The sequence below is a fragment of the Mus pahari genome, chromosome 2 (genome assembly GCF_900095145.1).
Source record: "Mus pahari chromosome 2, PAHARI_EIJ_v1.1, whole genome shotgun sequence".
Classification (NCBI taxonomy): Eukaryota; Metazoa; Chordata; class Mammalia; order Rodentia; family Muridae; genus Mus; species Mus pahari.
Window position 1 is genome coordinate 43,370,135 of NC_034591.1, and position 22,075 is coordinate 43,392,209.

The window sequence follows — 22,075 nt, forward strand, 5'->3', positions numbered from 1 at the left end:
ATATGTGTTCACAAAAATATTTTAACTGGAGTCAAATGTTATGAAAAATTAAAATAGAATACTGTGACAAAGAGGTGGAAGGAATTTTAAATTGAGGCGAAGACACTTTTGAATATTGAACCTTTGAAGTTAACAATAAACTCACAGGGAGAATGAATGAGCACCCAAGTAAAAAAGAGCGAGCATACATTTCTACAGAGAGCTTTGGGAGTGGTCAAACTGTCTGAGGGAAAACAGGGACTCTCACCGAAGTTCATAGGCACAGAAACCTAATGAAACTCATATTTTTAAGTACCACTGGAGGAGGGTCTGGAGCTTTTGAAGATGCTAAACATTTGTCCCAGTAGCCATGATACAGATTTTTAGAATGGTGGATGCTGATTAGTGATAGGAAGCCAAAGGCCAGAGATACATAAGATCTTCTCTAGGTCATTGTTGGTTATGTCTGTAAGTACTGTTGGGATCCCTAGAAAGATTTAGACAGAAGGCTGTCTTAATGTGTGTTGCGTGTCAGAAAGGTTCTTTATGTCCTATGGAGAATAGGTTACAAGGAGAATGGTGAAAGTGGAAGCAGAAAAAAGCTGGATGCTACCATCAGAGACCGTAGGCAGACAATGGTGGTTTCAGCTCAATTGATAGCAGAGCAGATGGATGTAAATGGGTATAAATGGAACACTAGTTTTGATAACAGAAAAAAGCAATACTTTATGATTGACATGGAGGTAAGGAAAGAGAAGAATCAAAGGCAGTCCCTAGAGTTTGGTTAAGTATGTGCTAACATAAGCACCTAATGTGTTTCATGTAAAGGTTTGAGAAAGATCTCAAAACAGAGTCTTTACTACGTGGTAGGTAAACCGCTGTTCTGAAGGATGTGAAGAGGCAGATGTGCCTGAATACTTATCCACTGTGCCATATGCATGCAAAGTATTTCATAGTGAAGTGTTGTAAAATGATTTAAAGCCCATTGAATCACCTACACAAGTTTAATTAAGACCATAGAAGGTGATGCTTATTCCCAAGTCCTCTGCTCGTGTGCACAGCTATGAGAAGCCTAAGCAGGAAAAACCAGACATTGCCTGGATCGGAACTTGGAGACAACAGTGAACAATGTGTTTGCTTTCTTTATGAAGAGAGGGCACAGGTAAATGAGAATTTCCACAATGGGCCAGAGCCTCAAGCATGCAAGTTTCCTCACTGTGCTAGCTCTCCCTCACTTTAGCTTGTCAGTCTCCCTTGCAAATTTTAGCTTTTGAGATATAGGTAAATATTCATATCAGTATACGTTATAGGAATTTTCAAGATTAAATTACTGCTAACATTTTAGGGTAAGTCATAAAACTCTTATAACCACCTTAACTGTTTGTACAGACATTCCATGAAAAGTCCTAATTATCAAATATGAAAGTTAGCTTAAAAATAAACTCAAAATGAAATATTATTTTGCCCTGATACTTTGATCCACAACAAATGATATTTTTCCATATTCTTCATTATTATTTATTATGTTTTGAAAGATTAAAATAAGGGGCAACTTAACAAAATGTTTAGCTGTAAAGACAAAATGACAAATGAGAAAAATAACAGCCCACATTTGGGAAAATACTTAAATGCATGTGTTCTTCAAACATTTATAGTGTTCTTTAGCACCATAAATATCTAGAAACTTAGACACAGAAATTTCATTTCTATGAGTATTTTTTACATATATACAAACAATATATGAAAATTATTGTTTCAATAATAATATATTCATTCAATATATAAAAATATATTTTTACTTTATTATTATAGATAAAAAAGCTCTAAGCAAGACAAATAAAGGTATAGATTATACTATGGATCTAACCTTTCATTTAAAATACTTGTCCCATTTTAAAAGAGAATGAAGAAACTTGTAAAATAAAATCAATGAATAATCCCATCAAGAATGGATGTGTGCTTGTCTATGTGCATTTAGAGCAACCTACCAGCAAACATCACTTGACTCTCCTTGTGCAGGAGAATGGAGGAATATTGATGGGGAACTTTCATTTTCTACCCTAAAATCCATGTGCTGATACACTAAGCATGCTCAACTTAAACAGCAACATTCTGATCTTTGCTGATGAGACAACCATGCCTTTGTCATGTCGAACATCTCCAGTTGCCTAAACAGACAGCCGACATCCTAGATGAAACCTCCCACTGTAACCACCTTCATGTTCTCTATGCACAGTATCCCAAATGCCTGTGAGAAGTTCGCTGCATTAGGTCCTCCAAACATTCTTAGTCCTTCAAAAAACATGAGGGTAAGAGAGTTAGTTCTTCAGGTTCAGCCGACAGCTTCCCAACAGCATCTTCCCGAGAAACACTGCTTCTCATGTGCTCTCTTATAGCATGTTCTGATCACTGCCTGTTTACATCCTGTGCCAGCTCAGCTGATATGTAATTAACATTATGTCTTGATAGCCTGCTGTTGTTTGCAGCAACTTCAAGTCATGATTCTGACACATCTACAGCAAGCAGGGAACACTTGACACAGGGCCAACACAACATAGATGTATACTTTAGTTTTCTTTGGTCACACAGTCAGTCGTTTTCCTAAGCCTGGGCTCTTTAGGCCACCTCTCCAGGGTTACTTCCTTAGTGTGGCAACATTGCTTTGTACCTTATGGTACTAATGATTCCCGGTGATTTTTAGGTTATCTGTTTATCTTTAGATGGACTGTGGCTGTGTGCATTCACTTAATCATTTGCCATATGGAACAAGAAATATGAGCTCTAACAGCACAGGATTCGGTTGACTTCATCTCATACTAGGCTAATTCTGAGAACATTACATAATACCCCTGCATACTCTATCTTATCTGTGCAGTGGGGGGGGGTGGGGGGGGGATAGCAACACCTACTCTGGCAGGCTTATTCTGAAGAACAAGTAAGATCATGCATTAAAAGTGCTTTAGGCCAATGCTCGCCACAGGCTAATCACTTAATAACAATCAGATTAGGTACACAAATGATGTGTTAGGACATAAATACCTCATGAGAACCTGGACTTATCACAGAAATATACAAATATCTGTCCTATACAGCTATTTGAATAAATGTTAGAGGACTGTAAGAGAAACAATTCAACCTAGTTAAATTAAAAGAAAAATGTTTCAAACCAATGATGAAATATATCCTGAAGCTGATGATCTGAAGAAAAATATATTCTTTCAAAAATATCCAATTCTTATTATAACATGAACTACATTATAGTATCAGAAGTATCAGTCGTGCTTTCTTAAATCTAACAAATACTACAACATTGGGGAAACATAAGAAAAATGTATAAGAAATTTTAATTTTGGAGAGATCTTAAATTTATTCTTCGTAATTGTTCTTTCATCTTGAACAAAAAAATTCACCTTCGATTTTAAAACACAGTCTCTTAGACAGTTATCAAAATAGATCTATTACTGTAAATACATCAGGGTTAAGAGTATAAAAAGGAATACAACCCATGTAGGAAAATAAATACCCAACATTAACAAATAATTTGCTTTCTGATTGTTTTGCCTCTAATTTAAATTGACATTTTTGCCTCTGAGTTTCATGTTTATACGAGTCTTTTCACCTCAGTGGCTCCTCGAGTGTTCACTTGGAACAATGACTTTGCAGCTGGCCAAACCTGACTCTCAATCAATTTTTATGAGCACAAATTCTTGGGCTGATGGCTAGGTTTCCAGCTGTATCACTCACATAATCCACACTCACACGTGGTGATGAGATTCACATTATCACCAGAGCACCATTGTGCCGATGGTAGCAGCAGACACAGCAGGGTATACTGTCCTCCCTATGAAAAATGTCTCCTTCACCTTTCAATAATGCAGCCTGCAGGTATGGATGTACAAGCTGTGTGCAGATAGAATGAGAGATGCCTTTAAAAACACTAATAAAAACTACCCTGTTCCTCCCAATGGGTCATTCTCATTGAATCTCCATACATATCCATCTTGATTTCGAAGTGAGTGCTTTCAATTTGTCTTCCCATTACATTTGGAATTGGAAAGAAGATTCAATTGTGTTCGAAACTTCAAAAAGTTGTTGGAGTACTGATATATATATATATATATATATATATATCAGACATTTAGTCACAGAATTCTTCCTCTCTCTGTGTGTTCATATCCATCTGTCTGTCTGTCTGCCTATGTATGTATCCATATCTATCATGTATGTATGATACGTAACAAGTATAATATATTCAAATTAATTCAAGATATAAGAATTTTTCTTATATTTAAATTAATAACTATGTAGATTTAGCAACTACTTTGATTCCATTTTATATTTTAAAATAGAACATATATTTAGTTATCTTAAAAACTTAATTCCACATTTCATGTCTTTCAAAGCCAAACCATTTTATGAATTTGGCATTTTATAATTCCTCTTTTTATGTTTAAACTGTAATAAATACGAATCAAAGTACATAAATTTGTGTTAAGATTTTGGATTCATCTGACTATTTACTAGACAATAAGATAGGTAGCAAATGATAATCTTAAGCCATCCCAGGATTCATAGCCTTAGCTCAGTGTTTGACTTCTCAAAGTCAGTCTCTAGAATCTTAATTTTCATATTTAACCAACAAGTACAATGGGAACTTTTAGATTACTGCCATTTTCCAGGTCGTCTTGCTAACAAATGCCATCTGCCCGACATTTAAAACACACTTTAATATTTTTTCACACATTTCCATCAGCTAAGCTCTACGAGTTAGTTTACTTTGCTCAAAAGTAGTTTAATCCTCCAAATCATCTCTAAAGATTATGGAATTACATATGATCCTATATAAATTCATGCAACATAACTGAAAAATAAGCAGCTTTTTTTTCCCCTTGAAAAATCAGTGGGATGCTTCCTAAGGATGTGGCGAAGACAAATCACCCTGGTAAACCTGCCCAGGTAGATGCAGATGAGACATCTACAACAGGGACACAATTAAAATAGCCAGAAGAATTTATATTAGAATTTCTTCCTAAATATATGTACAGTGTTGTGCCGGTTTAAAGGCACAGCTTGAAAACTGCAGAAAATATTTAGGAGGCTTGGCTTGGGAGGAGAGACCACTGAGAACTAGGGGCAGAGAACCTTTATTCAAGGCAATTATCCGTGCTTTAGATCAAGATTGGTTTGTGTGTGTGTGTGTGTGTATGCATATGCATACACATGTGTATATCTTTTATTATGACTCTAAGCCATGCAAGACATGTTTGCACTTTAGCTAAGAATAAAATGGATTTTGATGTGCCATGGGACATCAATAAACTAATTTTTCCCAGCAACTAATGGAATACTGTATCTCTAGAAAACATCAAATGATAATTTTCCTCCCCTGGCATTTCCCCGCACTACTCTGATCTAGCCCAGTTAAGCTTGCCTAATGTGTGGCAGGAATCAATGAGATTTTACAAGCTATTCTGTGTTAGGATTCCAAGAGTGATTCTCTTTTTATATACTTCCGCTGAGAATGAAATAGTTTAAATTTACCCTGGAATGAAGTGACTATTTTGAAAGCTATGCTTTAATGTAAGTAGAACTTAATGATTGTCCTATGAACAAAGGTTGCTTATGATTCTAAAAGGTCAGGCAAGCACATATTCCAATAATCTATATCCAGAATCCAATAACTGAGAAGTAGGGTGGACAATTTGATTTAAAAGCACATTTATATGAACACATAAGAGACATGACATATTCATATAAAGTGAGAGAGCGAATGGACCACAGATTATCTGCACACTACCTGTAGGCTGTAATTCCCACCCACCCACCCAAGGGACTGTCTTAGCATCCTTTAGATCCTTTTAGAAAGCCTTGATTGGCAACACAATTTCTAAATTTTCTTTTTCTCTTCTACACCGACCAATTTCATGGTGGCACTCTGTAATGACTATTGAATTCGATAAGGCAAGTAGTTGAGCACACCCAGAAGATGACAAAGGAACACAGCTACACTTCTGCACACCAGCCAATAAAGAAATATATAGTGAAAGAAGGCATATAAAGTCACAAGTTGCTGCTTGGGTTGTTGTCTGATACAAAAATGTCATATGTGCTGGTGTATAATGAATGCACAACCTCACGTTCAAACAAATTATTTAAAATCGTCATCAGTTTGAATTTCTTTTTTTTCCAGATTTAATTTCAAGTATTTATTAGAAGGAGACATGACACAAGAAAATGACTGATACAAACAAACAAGAGAGGGAGAGTCACTGTCAGGGAGCCATGACTGAACAAGAAAATAAAGGACTGACCTGAACGAGAACAAAGTAACGCTTTTTCCATCTTTTCCAAACCTTCTGTCCAAGGGCATACAGGTACCTGGTAAGAAAAACAAGCAGACAGTACATAAATAATGGCGTGGGTCTCCATAGCCATACACCTTCCATAGGTATTTATAGGACCAGCCTGCTAAAGGCAAAGTTGAGTTTATTGGAAATGAGGGGCAACCCGCAGCTTCTCGGTTATAAGACAACTTCGCTGATTCTCGACTCCTGAAAGGGAATTGATTTATGTGGCTTACAGTTTGTCAGTTCTTACTACAAATGGAACGAAGTAGGAGTTAGAAAGGATAATCAAAGAACCAGTTGGAATTTTATTTTCACGCCTGTTTCTTAGGAGATATGAAGGAACTGGCCCTGAATTCTTCAGTGCTCAGATGATTGGAACAGATGAGTGTAGTCTGAGAAGGTGGTAGATACAGCACCAAGAACACGGGGTAAAAGGTCATCATAGTCCAGCTGGGTGACCTTGCCATGTCTGCACCGATTCCATCCGTTTCCATTTCTTTGCCTACTAGAGGACAACACTAGGTGTCCCTATTTCCAAGGTCTCTGTCAGCTCTGTCATTTTGAGACTTATGTGGCTTGTGGAAGCTCTCCACTGAACTTTTTTTTTTCCACTATGAAACTTAGGTAATAATAATAATAATAATAATAAAACCCAAACCAAACCAAACTGCAGTCTCCTTTGTTTAGCATCATTACAGTTCTAGCTTTTACCTTTACATGATACCTGTAATCCAACTAAAAGGATTAATCTGGTCATTCATCTGAATAGAACTCCTTTGCTGCATGTGTTCATACATGTATGAAGGTAAACATACATGCTCTTGTATGTTTGAGCATTCGTGAGACAAACCTCAAGGGTTGTTCCTCAGGTGCTAGTTCTTCCTGTTTCTTAGGCCAGGGTCTCTCACTGGCCAGGAGCTTGCTGAGTAGGTAGTGTTGGTTGGTGACTGAGCTCTGGGGAACCTACCTGTCTCTGCCTTCTCCACCCTGGGATTTAAATCATGTGAAATCAGGCTTAGCTTCTTTCCTTGTGTTCTAGCCACTTTGCCCTACTGAACTACCCTACTTGGCCCTCAGAACATAGCTTCTGTTCTTCATGAGTATAGAAAAGATGTGCTGAAGCAGCCATGGAGAAAGGGAAGAAATAAAAGACAAGGAAGCTCGTGGTGGTAGGTGAGGTGGGTTATTATGAAAACACATCATGCAATGATGCAATGTAACATGGTGGAAATATGGGGCTAATTTTAAAATTATTTTTTCCCATATCTTATCACAATTTGAGTTTGAAAGTAGAGGCTTACCAGCATAAGGGTTATTCAAATGTACTTAATCTATGCACAACCCTAAGGAATAAAGAATGTCACATCTAAGACTTTATCATAGCTGCAATTTTAGTTTAAAAATTTAGCTTCTGCCTTACAACCACCTCCTATTTACAAAACAAAGCAAACATACCTTTTTGTTTCTTAAAAATATTCTTAAAAAAATGTTTACATAGAAAATGAGATGTTCATGAAGGTCTAGTGGATGAATAGATATCATCTTTAATACCAGTGGGAATGTTAACAGAAAACCCTTCTCATGAGAAGTAGCATGGCAAAATATAGAAATGCCTAACCTTTTATTATGGAGTTACTCAAGTAATAAGCAGAGTCACACAGAAAAGTATATGCTTACCAGAACACATGGCATTTTGTTACTGAAAATTGGTGACAGATACTCAAGGGTAAAGGATATATTTACTAAATGCCATTGTGGCATTGTTTTGCCACTGAAATTATGATGCTGCTAAAGTTAATAAAACGTAGAAAAATGTACTGTATGAAAAGGCTACGTGAAAAGGGTGAGCATTTACTATTATAGCTGTACTTAATGACTTGACATCTCTGAGAACAAACATGAAATAAATATTCTAAGTATTAATGGAGATCATTTCCTGAGAAATTACATAAGTTTCCTTATTCTTTTCTTCTCTACAATATTAGAACTAGGGTAAAGAGCTAAGGAGCCATTAAAAGTTCAAAGCAACTGGGCTTTTGTGTTGAAAGTACCACTCAAATAGGCCCAGTCCATTAGTCCTTTGCTTTCAGACACATCAGCTAAATATGGTGAGTTCCTCTTTGACAATCCAGATGTACCTAAGATCATTTCATGCGTTTGTGGAAGCAATGTGGACTCAGTGAGACCCTGAGTGGACATGTGAGCTGTTCTTGTTCTCGCCCGTTCCCTGTTTCTTCCTGAGGTCCCCTAAACGCCCTCTCTTTTAGCCTCTAATTTCTCGTCTGTGGTTGTGGGGATCGGTGTTCAGCTGCTCTCTTTCTGTCTTCTCTATGTAATCTCCCTCCCCTGAAATGCACACACCCACGTTCCTATTACGGGGTTAACAACAGTGACCCAAGGAGCTTGCTACTGTGGACATGATAGATGCTCAATGTAAGAGGGCAGTCGCAGGATGAGTAGTTAATAGAGGCTCAGAAGACACAGAAGGCACTGGGAATAACCCCTGCCCGTGACCACAGCCTGCTTCTCAGCTCTCCCAAAGCATCTCACTTTGCAGAGCGCCGGGCAGATGGGTCACACGCAAGTGAAAGTGAATGGGGAGATACACGGACCATCATTACCACATGCAAATTAGCATGAGGGTTATGGCACTGTAGGTTCTCTGTGAGGAACACTAAGCTGCCAAACAGTGTGCGAAACGACGGGGCCAATGAATTTAGAATAACAACTTCTGGTTCCTCTGCAGCTAAACAGTAAAGAGGGCTAGGCAAATACAGACAGACATTTGGAGACTGGTGGAAAGTGTTCTAAACAGAAAGAATGAAAGAACATTGTGTGCTAGAAAGCAAGATATTTGGGAGTCAGAGTTTGAAATGTTCGCGCTATTACACTATGAGAGTTTGTCCAAATGCGTACATTAAGGGACAATTGGCCAAACACATCCAGACATGAAATGGTCCCGAGAATGTTATGAGTTCTACGCATAATAAAAATGAAATAAGTTAACAAAGGGCTACAAGAAGGAAGTGTGGTAAACACTATGGAAAAACTACACAGTTTTGTCCTTGTAAAAATTTCATATTAGTCAAAAAATTATATATAAAATGGAAATAAGTGAATTACTTCAGAAAATATATACGCACTGAATAAGGAATATGTTAAAGTTTACAGGTGTCTTGTTTCCACTATAAACATGGGCTTTGGGATCGAGTTCCAAGGCCTAGCTCCCTCTCCACTGAGCTAGTGTATGAAATATATTTAAAAGTAAGAAATGCATGAAAAAAAAACACCAGTTTACCAATATTGTTTCAAAATGAAAACTTAAATCTCACATAGTAAGAAATGATTAGGCTGAGATTAAAAGGGATGATAAAAAACAATAATTAAAAATAAGCATCTTATGGGCATGACTGCACTCAGTTTGTAGAATGCCGGGTTCCTAGTACCCTCCCTGAGCAGTCCTTCTGCATATCCTCAGTTCTGTCTGTGCTTCCCTTTCTGACTCCACAGTTCATCATGCTTTCTCCAATGTCACCGGAATTACATAGCACACAGCATTATGTCCCTTCTTTTAGAAGAACACTTGTGGGACTGGTCCTTCTTACAGTGTGTACCAGGAGCCTGTTCTCATTTATTGCTAAGCCACATATTCCACTGTATGAATGTATTCACAAATTGGCATGTATGCAGCATCTTGTTCCTAAACACCTATGGTGTTCACGTGTTTTCGTTTCCTGTATTCTACTGACCAGACACTAGACTGCTGCATTATATTGAAAGCATACGTTTAGCTGTGTGAGAAATCACCAGACTGGTCTTCCAAAATGCCTGTGGTGTGCTGCATTACCACTGGCCATGAGTGAGATGGCACCTTACTTTCATAATTAGAAAAAGCACTGCTAAGAAGGATTCTGGGAATATGGTCATTCTGGTTCCATAGCTACTTCTCCTCCTGACTAAACTGAACACTCAGCACAAAGCAAGGGTCTTGAACTCTTTGTGTCAAGTACAACAGAGGACTCCCTGAACACTTTCCCAGGTAAATGAGATCTTCAGTTTTCAAGGCCCTTGTCATGGTGAAAATTCAGAAGAGTCTAAAATCATTACTGTGGGGCGTTGGGATTACTTGGGAAGGTTGGCGTATGGAGGAGTGTGGAGAAGGAGCACAAATTATTATCATATGAGCACTAGGCACTCTGCTGACCAGAAATTACCTTACAAAAATCAAAACCCATTCTCTCTCAAACCATCTGAAGACCTAGTATGGCTGTAGGCCATCCCGTGAGGTATTCATTTTTAAAATGTTTAATGTGAGGTGCATATTAATTCTTTTATGGTATCCAAATCCCAAAAGGTTGTTTTAATTTTAGGAAAATATAAAGCATTTACCCTGAAATTATGTTTTACTAGATAACATGTGTAGTGACATACATATTAATGTTGGGATACTCCTTAATTATGGAGAAACAAATTACTCTCTTGACTGTGACCTATTTATATTAATTTTTAGGGAGTTTGTATACAGTAAAGGACTTGGATTCAAATAACAACAAAAGACAACTTGATAGATTTTTTTTTTATTGATTTAGAAAGAGCCTCAGAACACTACTGTAAGTACCATAATCACCAATTACAGCCGCCTGATGATGCTGCTCAGCAAAACTTTGGCTGATAGGTTTAAGTGTTTGACATACAGTGGCAATATAATTGATTAGATGGATCCTTTAAAGCTATTTTCTGGTTGTTTTAAATAGTAGTATATTTTAAAGATCAAGTTTACATTTCCTCATCATTTTAATTCTAAATAAAGTGCTGTCTTGTTGCTTTAAGAAACAGGGTTCTACGAAACAAATGTGTGTGCAGAAATCCGCCTGCCTCTGCCTCCCAAGTGCTGGGATTAAAGGCGTGTGCCACCACGCCAGCAATAAAGTTGTTTTTTTTTTTTTTTTTTTTTTTTTTGGTTTTTCGAGACAGGGTTTCTCTGTGTAGCCCTGGCTGTCCTGGAACTCACTTGGTAGACCAGGCTGGCCTCGAACTCAGAAATCCGCCTGCCTCTGCCTCCCGAGTGCTGGGATTAAAGGCCTGCGCCACCAGGCCCGGCAATAAAGTTGTTTTTTAAGAGGATAAAAATCAGATCTCCCAAATACTTGTCAAAACGGGAAATACACACTTTTACCTTGGTGGCAAGTTACAATGTTATCTAACAGAATAAGTATTTAGTATGACATCAGTGTTCTCAGATAAACTCTGTAACTTTTTCTACTTTATTTTTTAAAGTGAAAGCAAATAGATTTATTAATTAACTTGCTTAGGGGGCTCACATTTACTTACCTTTCAACATCTATGGGATTTGTCTTAAAACACAGCATTTAAAATATTTCAACAAAACACAAATAAAAGTGGTTTTCATGGTCATGCAACACACTCTACTTCCCTCCGAACATCGCCTTAGGTAAAAGGTCCTCTAGCTAGAGTTATATGTGGTCTAAAAATTAAGATGCTTCAAAGGAAATATTCTATTACACAATGCCTATGCTAATACCAAATATGCAGCTTGTCCCTGTTGAAATGTTCCCAGGGCACCACAGTACTCATGTAACTACAGTATTTTGGCTTACTTGAAAATAACTGCTCAAATACTATTTAAAAGTATTTGCTTTCATGGATACGCCCGATTTCAGTATTAAGAAGTTGCTCTCTTTGAATACAAAATTATCAGCTTAACTTTAAAATCTTCTCTTCTTACACTGGATTAAGTAGCAAAGAAATTTGCATCTGTGATGCAGTCCTGGGGCCTAACACAGAGGCGCAGAGCATTTGGTTCATTAGCCAGTCTCAACACCTTGGAGCTCTCAGAGTCCCACTGCCTCAGTGAAGGTCATTTTAATGGACACAGTGATTTTTTCCCCCAAGAAACAATAATCACTGTCAAGAGGCAAATAAACAAACAAATACAAAACAAAACAAAAAACCCAAAACAATGCTGTTTCCTGGCCTATGACATTTATTTTGGGGTATTCAGTCACCCAAAGAAGTCATATTACATCTTCAAGTGCGGGACTCCAAGATTTTTTTTATTATATATCTAAAATATGCTGCTAGAGGGAAGTTTAAAAAGAAACTAAAATGACGGTGTTTGCCTACTTGGGCGCTTGTGTTCTCTCTCTCTCTCTCTCTCTCTCTCTCTCTCTCTCTCTCTCTCTCTCTCTTCAAGATACAAGAGATTCCTACCGATAAGGTATGCAGTATATTCCGGACTTTATTTTCCTATCATCAGTTTGACCTGGTTATTAGAGCATCTCATAAACAAGTGGGCAACAACCTCACTGGAAGTAACATTGTTTTAAAAAGTCCTCACTTAACAAAGCATGTGAAATTTGAAAGACAGATCATGGCTGCTTCTCAATGTTTTCCTTTACAAGTCAACCTAGTCTTTACAAAAAAACTCTCAGAATGTTCTAGGCAACAAAAATAAAAACTTCTTTAGACATATGGCAGCCACTAACTGTATGCATGCTAGCATTAACTGTATGCATTATGTATGCATCAAAAGCTCTACATAACATGAAGTTTAGTAAAAAAAAAAAAAAAAAACTTAAACAAGACAACAACTGGAATAATTGCTCAGCTTACGTTGCTTTTTGTCTGCCAACATTGCCATGCATAAGAGTATTTACAAAGCTGTCTTGTGCAATATCTCTTTGAACTTTAAAAAGACAATTTAAAAATACAACAATCTGTAAATTATCTTCCTTTAAGCCAATACCCTTGGAAGAACATTTTACTAATAAGTTGAGGATTTTTTCTCTACAAATACAATGTATTTCATGCTGATATACATATAATAAAAAGTTAATGAAATCTGAAGGACTAATTTTCTAATCAGTCTTAAAAATTGAGTTTTATCTCATCCTCCAACACAATGCCCATGAACTGAAGCATGTGTTTTCTTCATAAGGGCATAGCTAATACTGTACATGCCATGCTTGCAACAGAAAATGGTTACAAGACAGAAAGTGTCTCATTTAACCAAACAGTTTAGAAATACTTCATAAAATCTTTCTAACTTGAAGATTGTTCAAAGAATGCTTTCAAAAAAAAAAAAATCTCCAAACATTTTACTAAATGTTGTAGTTTAGTTTCAATTAGAATGGTGGCATACAGTCCTAATACAAAGGAGAATATAACAATTTATTTGCATACAGTCCATGCTGTGAGAGTTCATGGTTTCATCTTTATGAGGAAAAATCATCACTAATGAATATTTGAAAAACATAATTGTATACAGAAGATAGAAATTATTCAGTGCTTGGGGGAAAAAAAGGACTATTACTTTGGGCAGATCACTTATGCGGCCAGCTCTCTATTCAAAGAAACAGAACAATCTACATGTTGAATAATAAAAGCTTTTCTTCTACAAGGCTTCTTCTTCTTCTTTTTTTTTTTTTCAAGGAAAAATACAGAAAGAAAAAAAAATCAATATATAGAGTAGTTTAGTCCTGGAAAGGGCTTTCTTAAAGAGAAACCTCAGTCAAGGTTGAAAGAGCAATTAATGCAGGCTCAAAAAGCTGGGCCATTCGGATAGAGTTCGGTTAACATGTGGCAGAAGTAATCATCCACTTGTGAAAATGATTTTCGGTTCATTCTCAAACACCTTTCAGACACTCATGATCCCATTTAACTGACAACAATACAGGCTATCTGTGGGCACCATTGCATTTGATGTGAAAACCAATAGGGACCAAAATGCCCTCAGGCACTTGCAGTCACCCACCCCCTCCCCACCCACCACTACATTCTCTGCTGCTTACATAAAAGAAGTCTTCCTTTCACTACATTCTTGCTTTTATTTAACCCCACAAGATTAAGCCTTTCTCTTGTTTTTTTTCTTTTTTGCTTCTTTGGTTTTGTTTTCAGCTAAGGATGAGAAAAGAAACTGAATCAAGACAACATTGTGGCCAGAGCATTAGGAAACCTAGAAGTAAATACTTTCTAGTTTTTTTGTTTTTTTGTTTTTTAATAGTTCCTGTATTTTCACCAAACAAGAATATCTGACAGTTGAAAGGAAGTTAGGGCTGAGACAAACTGAATAACTTCTAATGTTGAGCAAAAAGTTAAGTCTCTATGATATGTAAACAGGAGACAATGACGGAGGAGAGTGAAGGACACTTCTTCTGATAGTACTCTGTAGAGTCCACAGAACAGAGCGGTCGCTCCTTGTTTTATGAGTTTTACCTTCTAGTTAAACCTCAGCTGGAACCGGCACTTTAACAGCTAGCTGTAGAAAAATACTTTAATAGAACTAAATGCAAGGCAAACAACCTTTCAAGCAGTCTTTCCCTAAGAGGATACATTTTAACCAAGTGTAGCGGTCCTCACCTGTAGTTGCAGCAGGAGGCTGAGACAACAAGACTGAGAATATGAGCCAAGCTTGCTCTGCAGAGGGAGTTCTAGACCAGTCTGGGCTATTTAACAATAGCTCTCTTCGGATAAGAAAATTTCGGAAGGAAGAGTATGTGCTAATATTTATCTATGATAAATGGTTAATTTCATCCTTTTAGAACTCAATTCACAGGAAAAGAAAATGTCCAAGTACATTTTTAATGGCCCATTTCCTTTCAAAGGTAAACGCTTGCCAAGTTTTCTGAAAATTTATTTTTCATTGACAAACTTGTATATATTTATAACAGAGAGCACTGTTGAAATAAGCATGTATTATAGAATGTCTAATTGAAGTTAATTAATATTGTATTCTCTTACTATAGTCAGCCATAGAATGAATATTTCATGAAGGCATGATTCTTTGCTTTCCCCTAATGTCATTGTTCTTCTTCCCCCCTTTATCTCTGGAAAAGTCACTGCTTTGTTAGATGCTGAGAAAAAGCTACCAAGATTTCCAAGACAGCTGTAGAATGTCTTAGAAATAGTTTATAGGGTTGCAAGTATGTTCAGTCTAGCCCTCTCCAGCTGAGCCAGGTAAACATGCCTTTATTCCCAGGAAGAGTAATGGGACTGGAAAATCTGAATGTTAAGCTGGGGGCCTAGCTTGACATCTTTCTGAAGGACATTCTTGAAAACATGACTCCCATATACCTGATACTTTAATGAAAATCATTTACTGTTATATACTAATAACATCTCTTTAGGATATAGTAATATTCCTGTATAGAATGTGATTAAATATGGCTGAACATCATATACAATACAGGTACTCAAATATTTAGTCTTCTGTTGTTTTCCTTTCTATAGATGGAGATACTGAATTGCCTTCTTCATACTCAAGTTTAAGGGAACCAGGTACAGGAAATGTCCACTGTCACAATCATACATACTCTAACAGTGAGAAAACAGCCTGGGATTCGGTGTGGTCCACAGACTACACACAGGATCAGAAGACTCTAGGAAGCATTAGGAAAAGGAGGAGGTTTGATGGGCAAATAAAGATGAGACTGGGTTATGCGAAACTACACAGGTTCTGTATGGAGCCTGTAGCCGACACTTCCGGTGAGACATGGAGAATGATGCTGGGCAACAATAGTGTACACTGTCTCTCAAGAACTCAAGCTTTTGCGTAGACTGTGCTGTGGGAGTCCTGCTCTCTAAACGTCATCTTGGGAAATTAAGCTGGACAATAACCTACAAATCCACAGCTGAGTTTTCACATTTTTATTAGAAGGAACTAATATCCATGTCAGAGGTAGACACTTTCCCACTTGTACTAAGATTTGTGCCTGAAAAAGAAGTAAGTTTGCTTTAAAAATCTGGTCCATAATTGCTGTGTGTTACACATTAATTCCAGAACATCCTTCATCTCTGCTTGGTTTAAGAGCTCTGAAATTTTCCTAGGCTGACTGTTGATTTGTATTTTCATGACTTAGTTTACAAAGCCATTTATTTCAACCCGTTCTGGTGCTCAGCATGTCTCACAGATTTCCTTTCCAACAGCCTTGTTCTACCTAAACTATGAACCTTTCTTGAACCTCATTTTTATGCTTTGTGGCCAATCTTATCTGCAGTCAAGGACTGTGGAGTTCTGGTTCAGGACCCAGGGGTGCTGAACAGCAAGATGCCCTGGCGATTTTTCCAGCTCTGACATGATAGCTTGCCTTCAGTGTGCCAGGCTCTGTCCAGCTCCCCTGTGAATATGGTGTTTTGATAAGCTGCCCACAGCCCTGGTTTTCCTGGGGTTCGCATTAACCTTGCTTCTCCGCTCTTTTCATACATTCTGAAGGCTGCTTCCATTTGTAAACACTGCCCATGCCGGGATCCTTGAACACTGCCCATCCTTTCCTTCCACACTGAGCACCCCTTTGTTCAAACACTCTGGGTTCTTGCTGTTCTTCAAATTGTTTGCAATGTTGCCTTTCCTACTTCACCAGCTTGGCACTTCTTAGAATTCCATCTACTTCCATATTTATTTAAGCTGAGTTACTGTCTCAGTTTCGCAAGGCTTACTTATTCTCATCCCTTCGGGTCAAGTATACTTTTTGTAGGTCAACCTGCAAAATATACTCAATAAAACCATACACATTTAATCTCCTGTATTAGATAGCATGAGGTTTTCTCCATAGCTATGGCCTCTGAGTAACCTAACTAATGGCCATTACCTACACAAAATGACCAACTCCTTTGGAAAGGGATTATGTCCGATCTGAGTCACTACTTTCCCCATCACTGATGCTGGGTCCTTATGTGGGTGCATGCTCTGTAAGTATTGATGAGCGACTATTTCTACCTTGGCCGTTAGGGACAATTATAAAATAGAAACAGTGTCTAAAGCAAATTTTTGGTAAAAAAGTATTTATGACCTGCATTAAAATAAAATAAAATGCCTTTACATTTTCCATAAAACTGGTACTTATTTAGAGTGATAACAGTCACATGACTTTAGCCGCAGCAGGCTATTCTAAAACTGAAGCTAAGATAAGAGATCTAAGCAAAAAGAAGCCCCGGAAGCATCTGTGAATGTAGGAATAGAGAGCACAGTGAGCCTTACATCCTCCCCCAACCCCCGTCCCCTGCCAAGGGACTCTGATGACTTCTGAATCCCTGACGAACACAGCCTCAATCCCAAGTATCACAGATGTCTCCCCTTCGGAATCAGAGGATATTCAATGTCTAAAGACCTCAAAGTGACAGCAGAAACTTAACGTCCACTTGCTTTAAAAGAAAACTGACTTCTATAAACGTTGGGATCTCTCTGGTAGCAATACTGGGCTTCTCTAAGTACTGAACAAATAAGGCAGTTGGCAGATACATGATAAAATACTGGAAAATGTGGCTTATTTCTATCAGAGATGGACTTAAAAATCTCAGGTCTTATGAGATAGACAGTCCGGTCAAAGACAATTCTATATGGAACTAAGTATAGGCAGATTTGGCCCATAAGATATATGCAGGGACAGGCTCCCGTATTTATGTATACAGGACTTCTACATAAAGAGCGTATTTTTGCTTTGTAGCTACCCTTCCAGGAAGGCACAGCCACTCTGGGGAGAGAGCAAGAAGGCAGCAGGAGACCACTGCAATGCAGAAACTTGTGCCTGGAAACAAACAGATGCAGTTTGATTTTGGTTGCTTTGTTGTTGTTATGCAATTGTTTTTGTCTTTGCAGAACATAGATGTGTGTGTGGCAATGGATGGGGAGGCGGCATAGCTGGGAGGGAGGGGAGAAAGGTAAACAGAGCAAGAATGGTTTCCGCAGGCTCTTGTCAGTGAGGGGATGGAAGCAACTGTCTATGCTGTAGCAGCATGGAATGCAGCCTGTGAAGTGGCCTTTCAAGGGACAGAATAAACCAAAGGGTTGTTACTGGTGTTAGGAGTAATAACAGGACAGAACAATTTTTACACTAGGGGGCTAGAGAGATGGCAGACGGGCTAAGAACGCTTGCTGCTCTTGCAGAGGACCCAGGTACAATTCCAAGAACCCAGAAGGAAGCACCCAAGCTCGGAACTCCAGTTCCCAGAGATCCAGTGCTCTCTCCCGGCTCCCACAGGTAGCATGCGCACCCAGGCACATAGACATATATGTGGAGAAACCATCCATAGACCTGCCATTCTAAAAATTACTCCTGTCTGGTGAATAAGAGGAGACAGGTTGGGCTACTAGTGTTCATTCAGCACGTGGAAAGCTAAAGCAGAAAGATTAAGAGTTCAAAGCCAACCTGGGCTAAATGAGTTCCAGGCCAACCTGACATAAACTCATCTCAAAAACAAACAACACACAATAAAACAAACAATTTAAAAAAAAAACACATAAGCAAACCAAAACAGAACAAAATGGGCATGTTGGTGAAATCTTTGAATCTTAGCATTTGAGAGGCAGAGGCAGGCAGATCTCTGTGAGGTTATGGATCATCCCGATCTACATAGCTAATGCCAGGGCAGCCAGGTCTACCAAATGAAAACTTGTATTTAAAATGGTACAGGGAAAAGAATAGCTAGATTGTTCTAATGTACTTTGTGTGCTACCATAGATAGTCTTCATCTCATCAGTAGATACACTTAAGCTCTGTGTTCCAGGCAGTATTTCAGAGGTATGTTCTCAAGCTGGTGAGACAGCTTAACAAGTAAAGGCACCTGCTTGCACCCTCAGGACCTGAGTCCAATGCTAGGACCCACACAGTAAGAGCTAACGCTCTGGTCACCATGTGTGTGTCGTGCCTCTTGTGCTCACTCACATATACACACTCACACTCATGTACACGCATACGCGTGCACACACACAATACCAACGTTGTCATCTTAGATAAAGAATGAAGTTGAAAAGTGTTTCTCAGCCTTATTTTATTGAGTCCTTCAAAAGTTAAACTAAGTATTTTTTAGAATATTCATTTTTTATGTGTCTGAGTATTTTTCTTTTCTTTCCTTTTTTTTTTTAAAAAATATGATTTATTTATGTATATGAGTACATGGTTGCTCTCTTCAGATACACCAGGAGAGGACATCAGATTCCATTACAGATGGTTGTGAGTCACCATCACACATTGTATTTGCTGGGAACTGAACTCAGTGCTCTTATCCACTAAGCCATCTCTCCAGCTCGAGTACTTCTCTTGCATGTATGTCTGTGTACCACATACATGCCTGGTGCCTGCAGAGGCCAGAGATGGTGTCACATCCCCAGGGATTGGAGTTATAGACACTTGTGAGCTGCCATGTGGGTGCTAGGACCAGGGTGTTCCAGAAGAACAGCCAGGGCTCTTACCCACTGAGCCATCTGTCCAATCCCAACAAGGGAAATTTCTGCAGAAGAACAGCTTTACCTTTCGAAGCTACTAAATTTCTTACATTCACTCTATTTATCACCCAACCCCAAACAAACTAACTCTGCAAACTATTACAGGAAACTTTACTTTGAAGTTCAAGTTCCCTCTCATTTTCTGTGCAGGGGAATGAATAACAAAGCCAACAGAAACAAGAAACCTATGTCCAAAGGGGTTCGAATTCATTTCACTAAGTTCATATGCTTTTCGCCTCCGTTAGCTTAAAGCTCAATAATGCCATTTATGATTTCTGTGCCTACAAGTCTGTAGTCTGTAGCCTGTAGAAATGAAATAAAATGGAAAATGAAATCCAAAGAGTCAACAGAAAAGAAGAAGAACAACCTTTGACATCTATCCAACATTTCAGCATTTCTGTCAAATAGCTATGACCTTGTGGTAGCTGTAATTACCCCTATATCACCACATATTAAAGCTGCTCTATATTAATTCAGTAAAGCGTCTTGACAAGCTTGAGATGTCCAAAATGAACTGCCACTTCACCTCCTTCTAACCTCTTATTTTTGCATTTTTGAAAAGAAAATGTCCCGATGACTCTGGTCTGCAAATAGTGATTCTTAACACCAAGTCTATGTAGTCAATAGCTTCTATTTGTGGGGAACGCTAGCGCCATCTACTGGACATATGCCTGACTCCTTTTGTCAAATGATCTACGCAGTTGCTTCCAAAGATGCCCCGAAGTCACTCCTCTTACAATACAACTTGGGCATAAAACCTGCACTTTTCTCTTCTTTCACTTTAAGGGATTTGTGTGTGCAAGGAATCAGTACTTTTTCGAGGATTCTAACATGCACTAGTTCAAATAACCCAATATTTTCACCTCAATGGAACCATTTTAGAGTCATATATTCATAGGTCAAAATGGATACAATGAGAAATAAACCCACCATTGGTGACTGAACCTGTGGCTCAGTGGCTTGAGCGAAGCTATAGGTTCAGTCACTAACAGCTACACAACAAATGTAGCTGCTGGGACAATGCTGAGCAGAACATTTATTTCACTAGTTATTAAAAAGCATTCCGGGTCCTAATTTTAAAATTTAAATATAAGCAAAACCTTTTACATATGAAGTTGGGGATAAATATTTGAACTATTATCACATGAATCTTTGGCAGATAAAGATAATTCTGCAGAGAAGAATCTAAGCCAATCTAATGGTAATTACAGACTTTTAAAAAAAATTGATACCAATTAAAAAGAGTGAGAAAGACTGAGTTCTTAGCAGACGATGACCTGTAAATGACTTTCCCCACCTTCTCTTCATGGAGTCACAGCTTAAATAGTTTGGCTTAGTTAGCTTTGCTTCCATTAAGAGCATGCGTTACGCTCCCCTTAGAAAACAGAATGCCAATCACTCTTAAAGGTTGGTGTCAAAACTGCATTCCCCAGCACACCTTTGGACTCAGTTGCTGTACTGCATTATCTGCTTCTTAGTGGAAGGCGAGAATTGTTAACAGTGTTACCCTTGCTGACATGTCCTAGAAACCAAGTAATCTTCAATTCCTCGCCTACCTCCCCACCCTCTCTCCCTCTCTCACTTCCTGAACTGAAGGAGAATGGGCTAGAAAACACACTTTCTCCAGGTGCTGTAAGATATATCTTGGTGTCATTGTTTCTAATGATAGTTCATTTAGTATTTGTACTATATTAGAACAGAAGGTCTAGTAGTTATAAGCAGCAACATAAAGCAGGATATATTATGAAAAATAATGATAAATCAGTGTGGAAGTTCATATGAAGGAGATTTCTAGACAAGCTTAACTGCTAGATTTCATCATCAAATTAAAAAAATGTCCATGTACACTTTAAAAAGCTATAAGGAGCTATAATAAAGTTGAGGGAAATTTTTACCTAGAAGGTTAGCAATTAGACAAATTTCCCAGTCCAGAGAAATGGCTCAGCTATTAGAGTCCTATTGTTCTTGCAGAGGACCCTGAGTTCCCAGCAACCAATATCAAGAGACTTATAAGTTTACTTGCAGGGGACCTGATGCCTTTCAGCCACCATGGGTCCCTACATTCCCATGATACATAAAAATGCATGAAGGTGCACAAACACACAAAAATAAATGAAATAAAACTGCACAGTTTCCAGATAGACTTAAGTGAACTTTATTTCACCCTAGCTCAAGTAAACTAGGCTTTACTGTACCTAATAGTTAAAATCTTCAGAAAGAGGGGAGTTAAAGGATGAGCAGATTATCTAGACTGTTCTGCACAGGTTTGCTGTGCTGATCTAGACTGTGTTCTGCACAGCCTGGGCTGGGCTGAACTAGACTGTGTTCTGCACAGGCTGTGCTGGGCGGATCTAGACTGTTCTGCACAGGCTGTGCTGGGCTGATCTAGACTGTGTTCTGCAGAGGCTTGCTGTGCTGATCTAGACTGTATTCTGCACAGGCTGTGCTGGGCGGATCTAGACTGTGTTCTGCACAGGCTGGGCTGGGCTGATCTAGACTGTGTTCTGCA

The 22,075-nt window shown here is 38.3% G+C and overlaps 1 protein-coding gene across 12 annotated transcripts in view; it reads right to left on the reverse strand.

The window, feature by feature from the left end:
* Cadps2 (calcium dependent secretion activator 2) overlaps positions 1–22,075 on the reverse strand; it is a 518,996-nt gene that overhangs the window by 162,917 nt on the left and 334,004 nt on the right. For all 12 annotated transcript variants that reach the window (XM_029533832.1, XM_021190679.2, XM_029533805.1 and 9 more), the window contains exon 9: positions 6,291–6,357. In XM_029533832.1, coding sequence (XP_029389692.1) covers positions 6,291–6,357 — 67 coding nt within the window. The remainder of the gene's footprint in view (positions 1–6,290; positions 6,358–22,075) is intronic.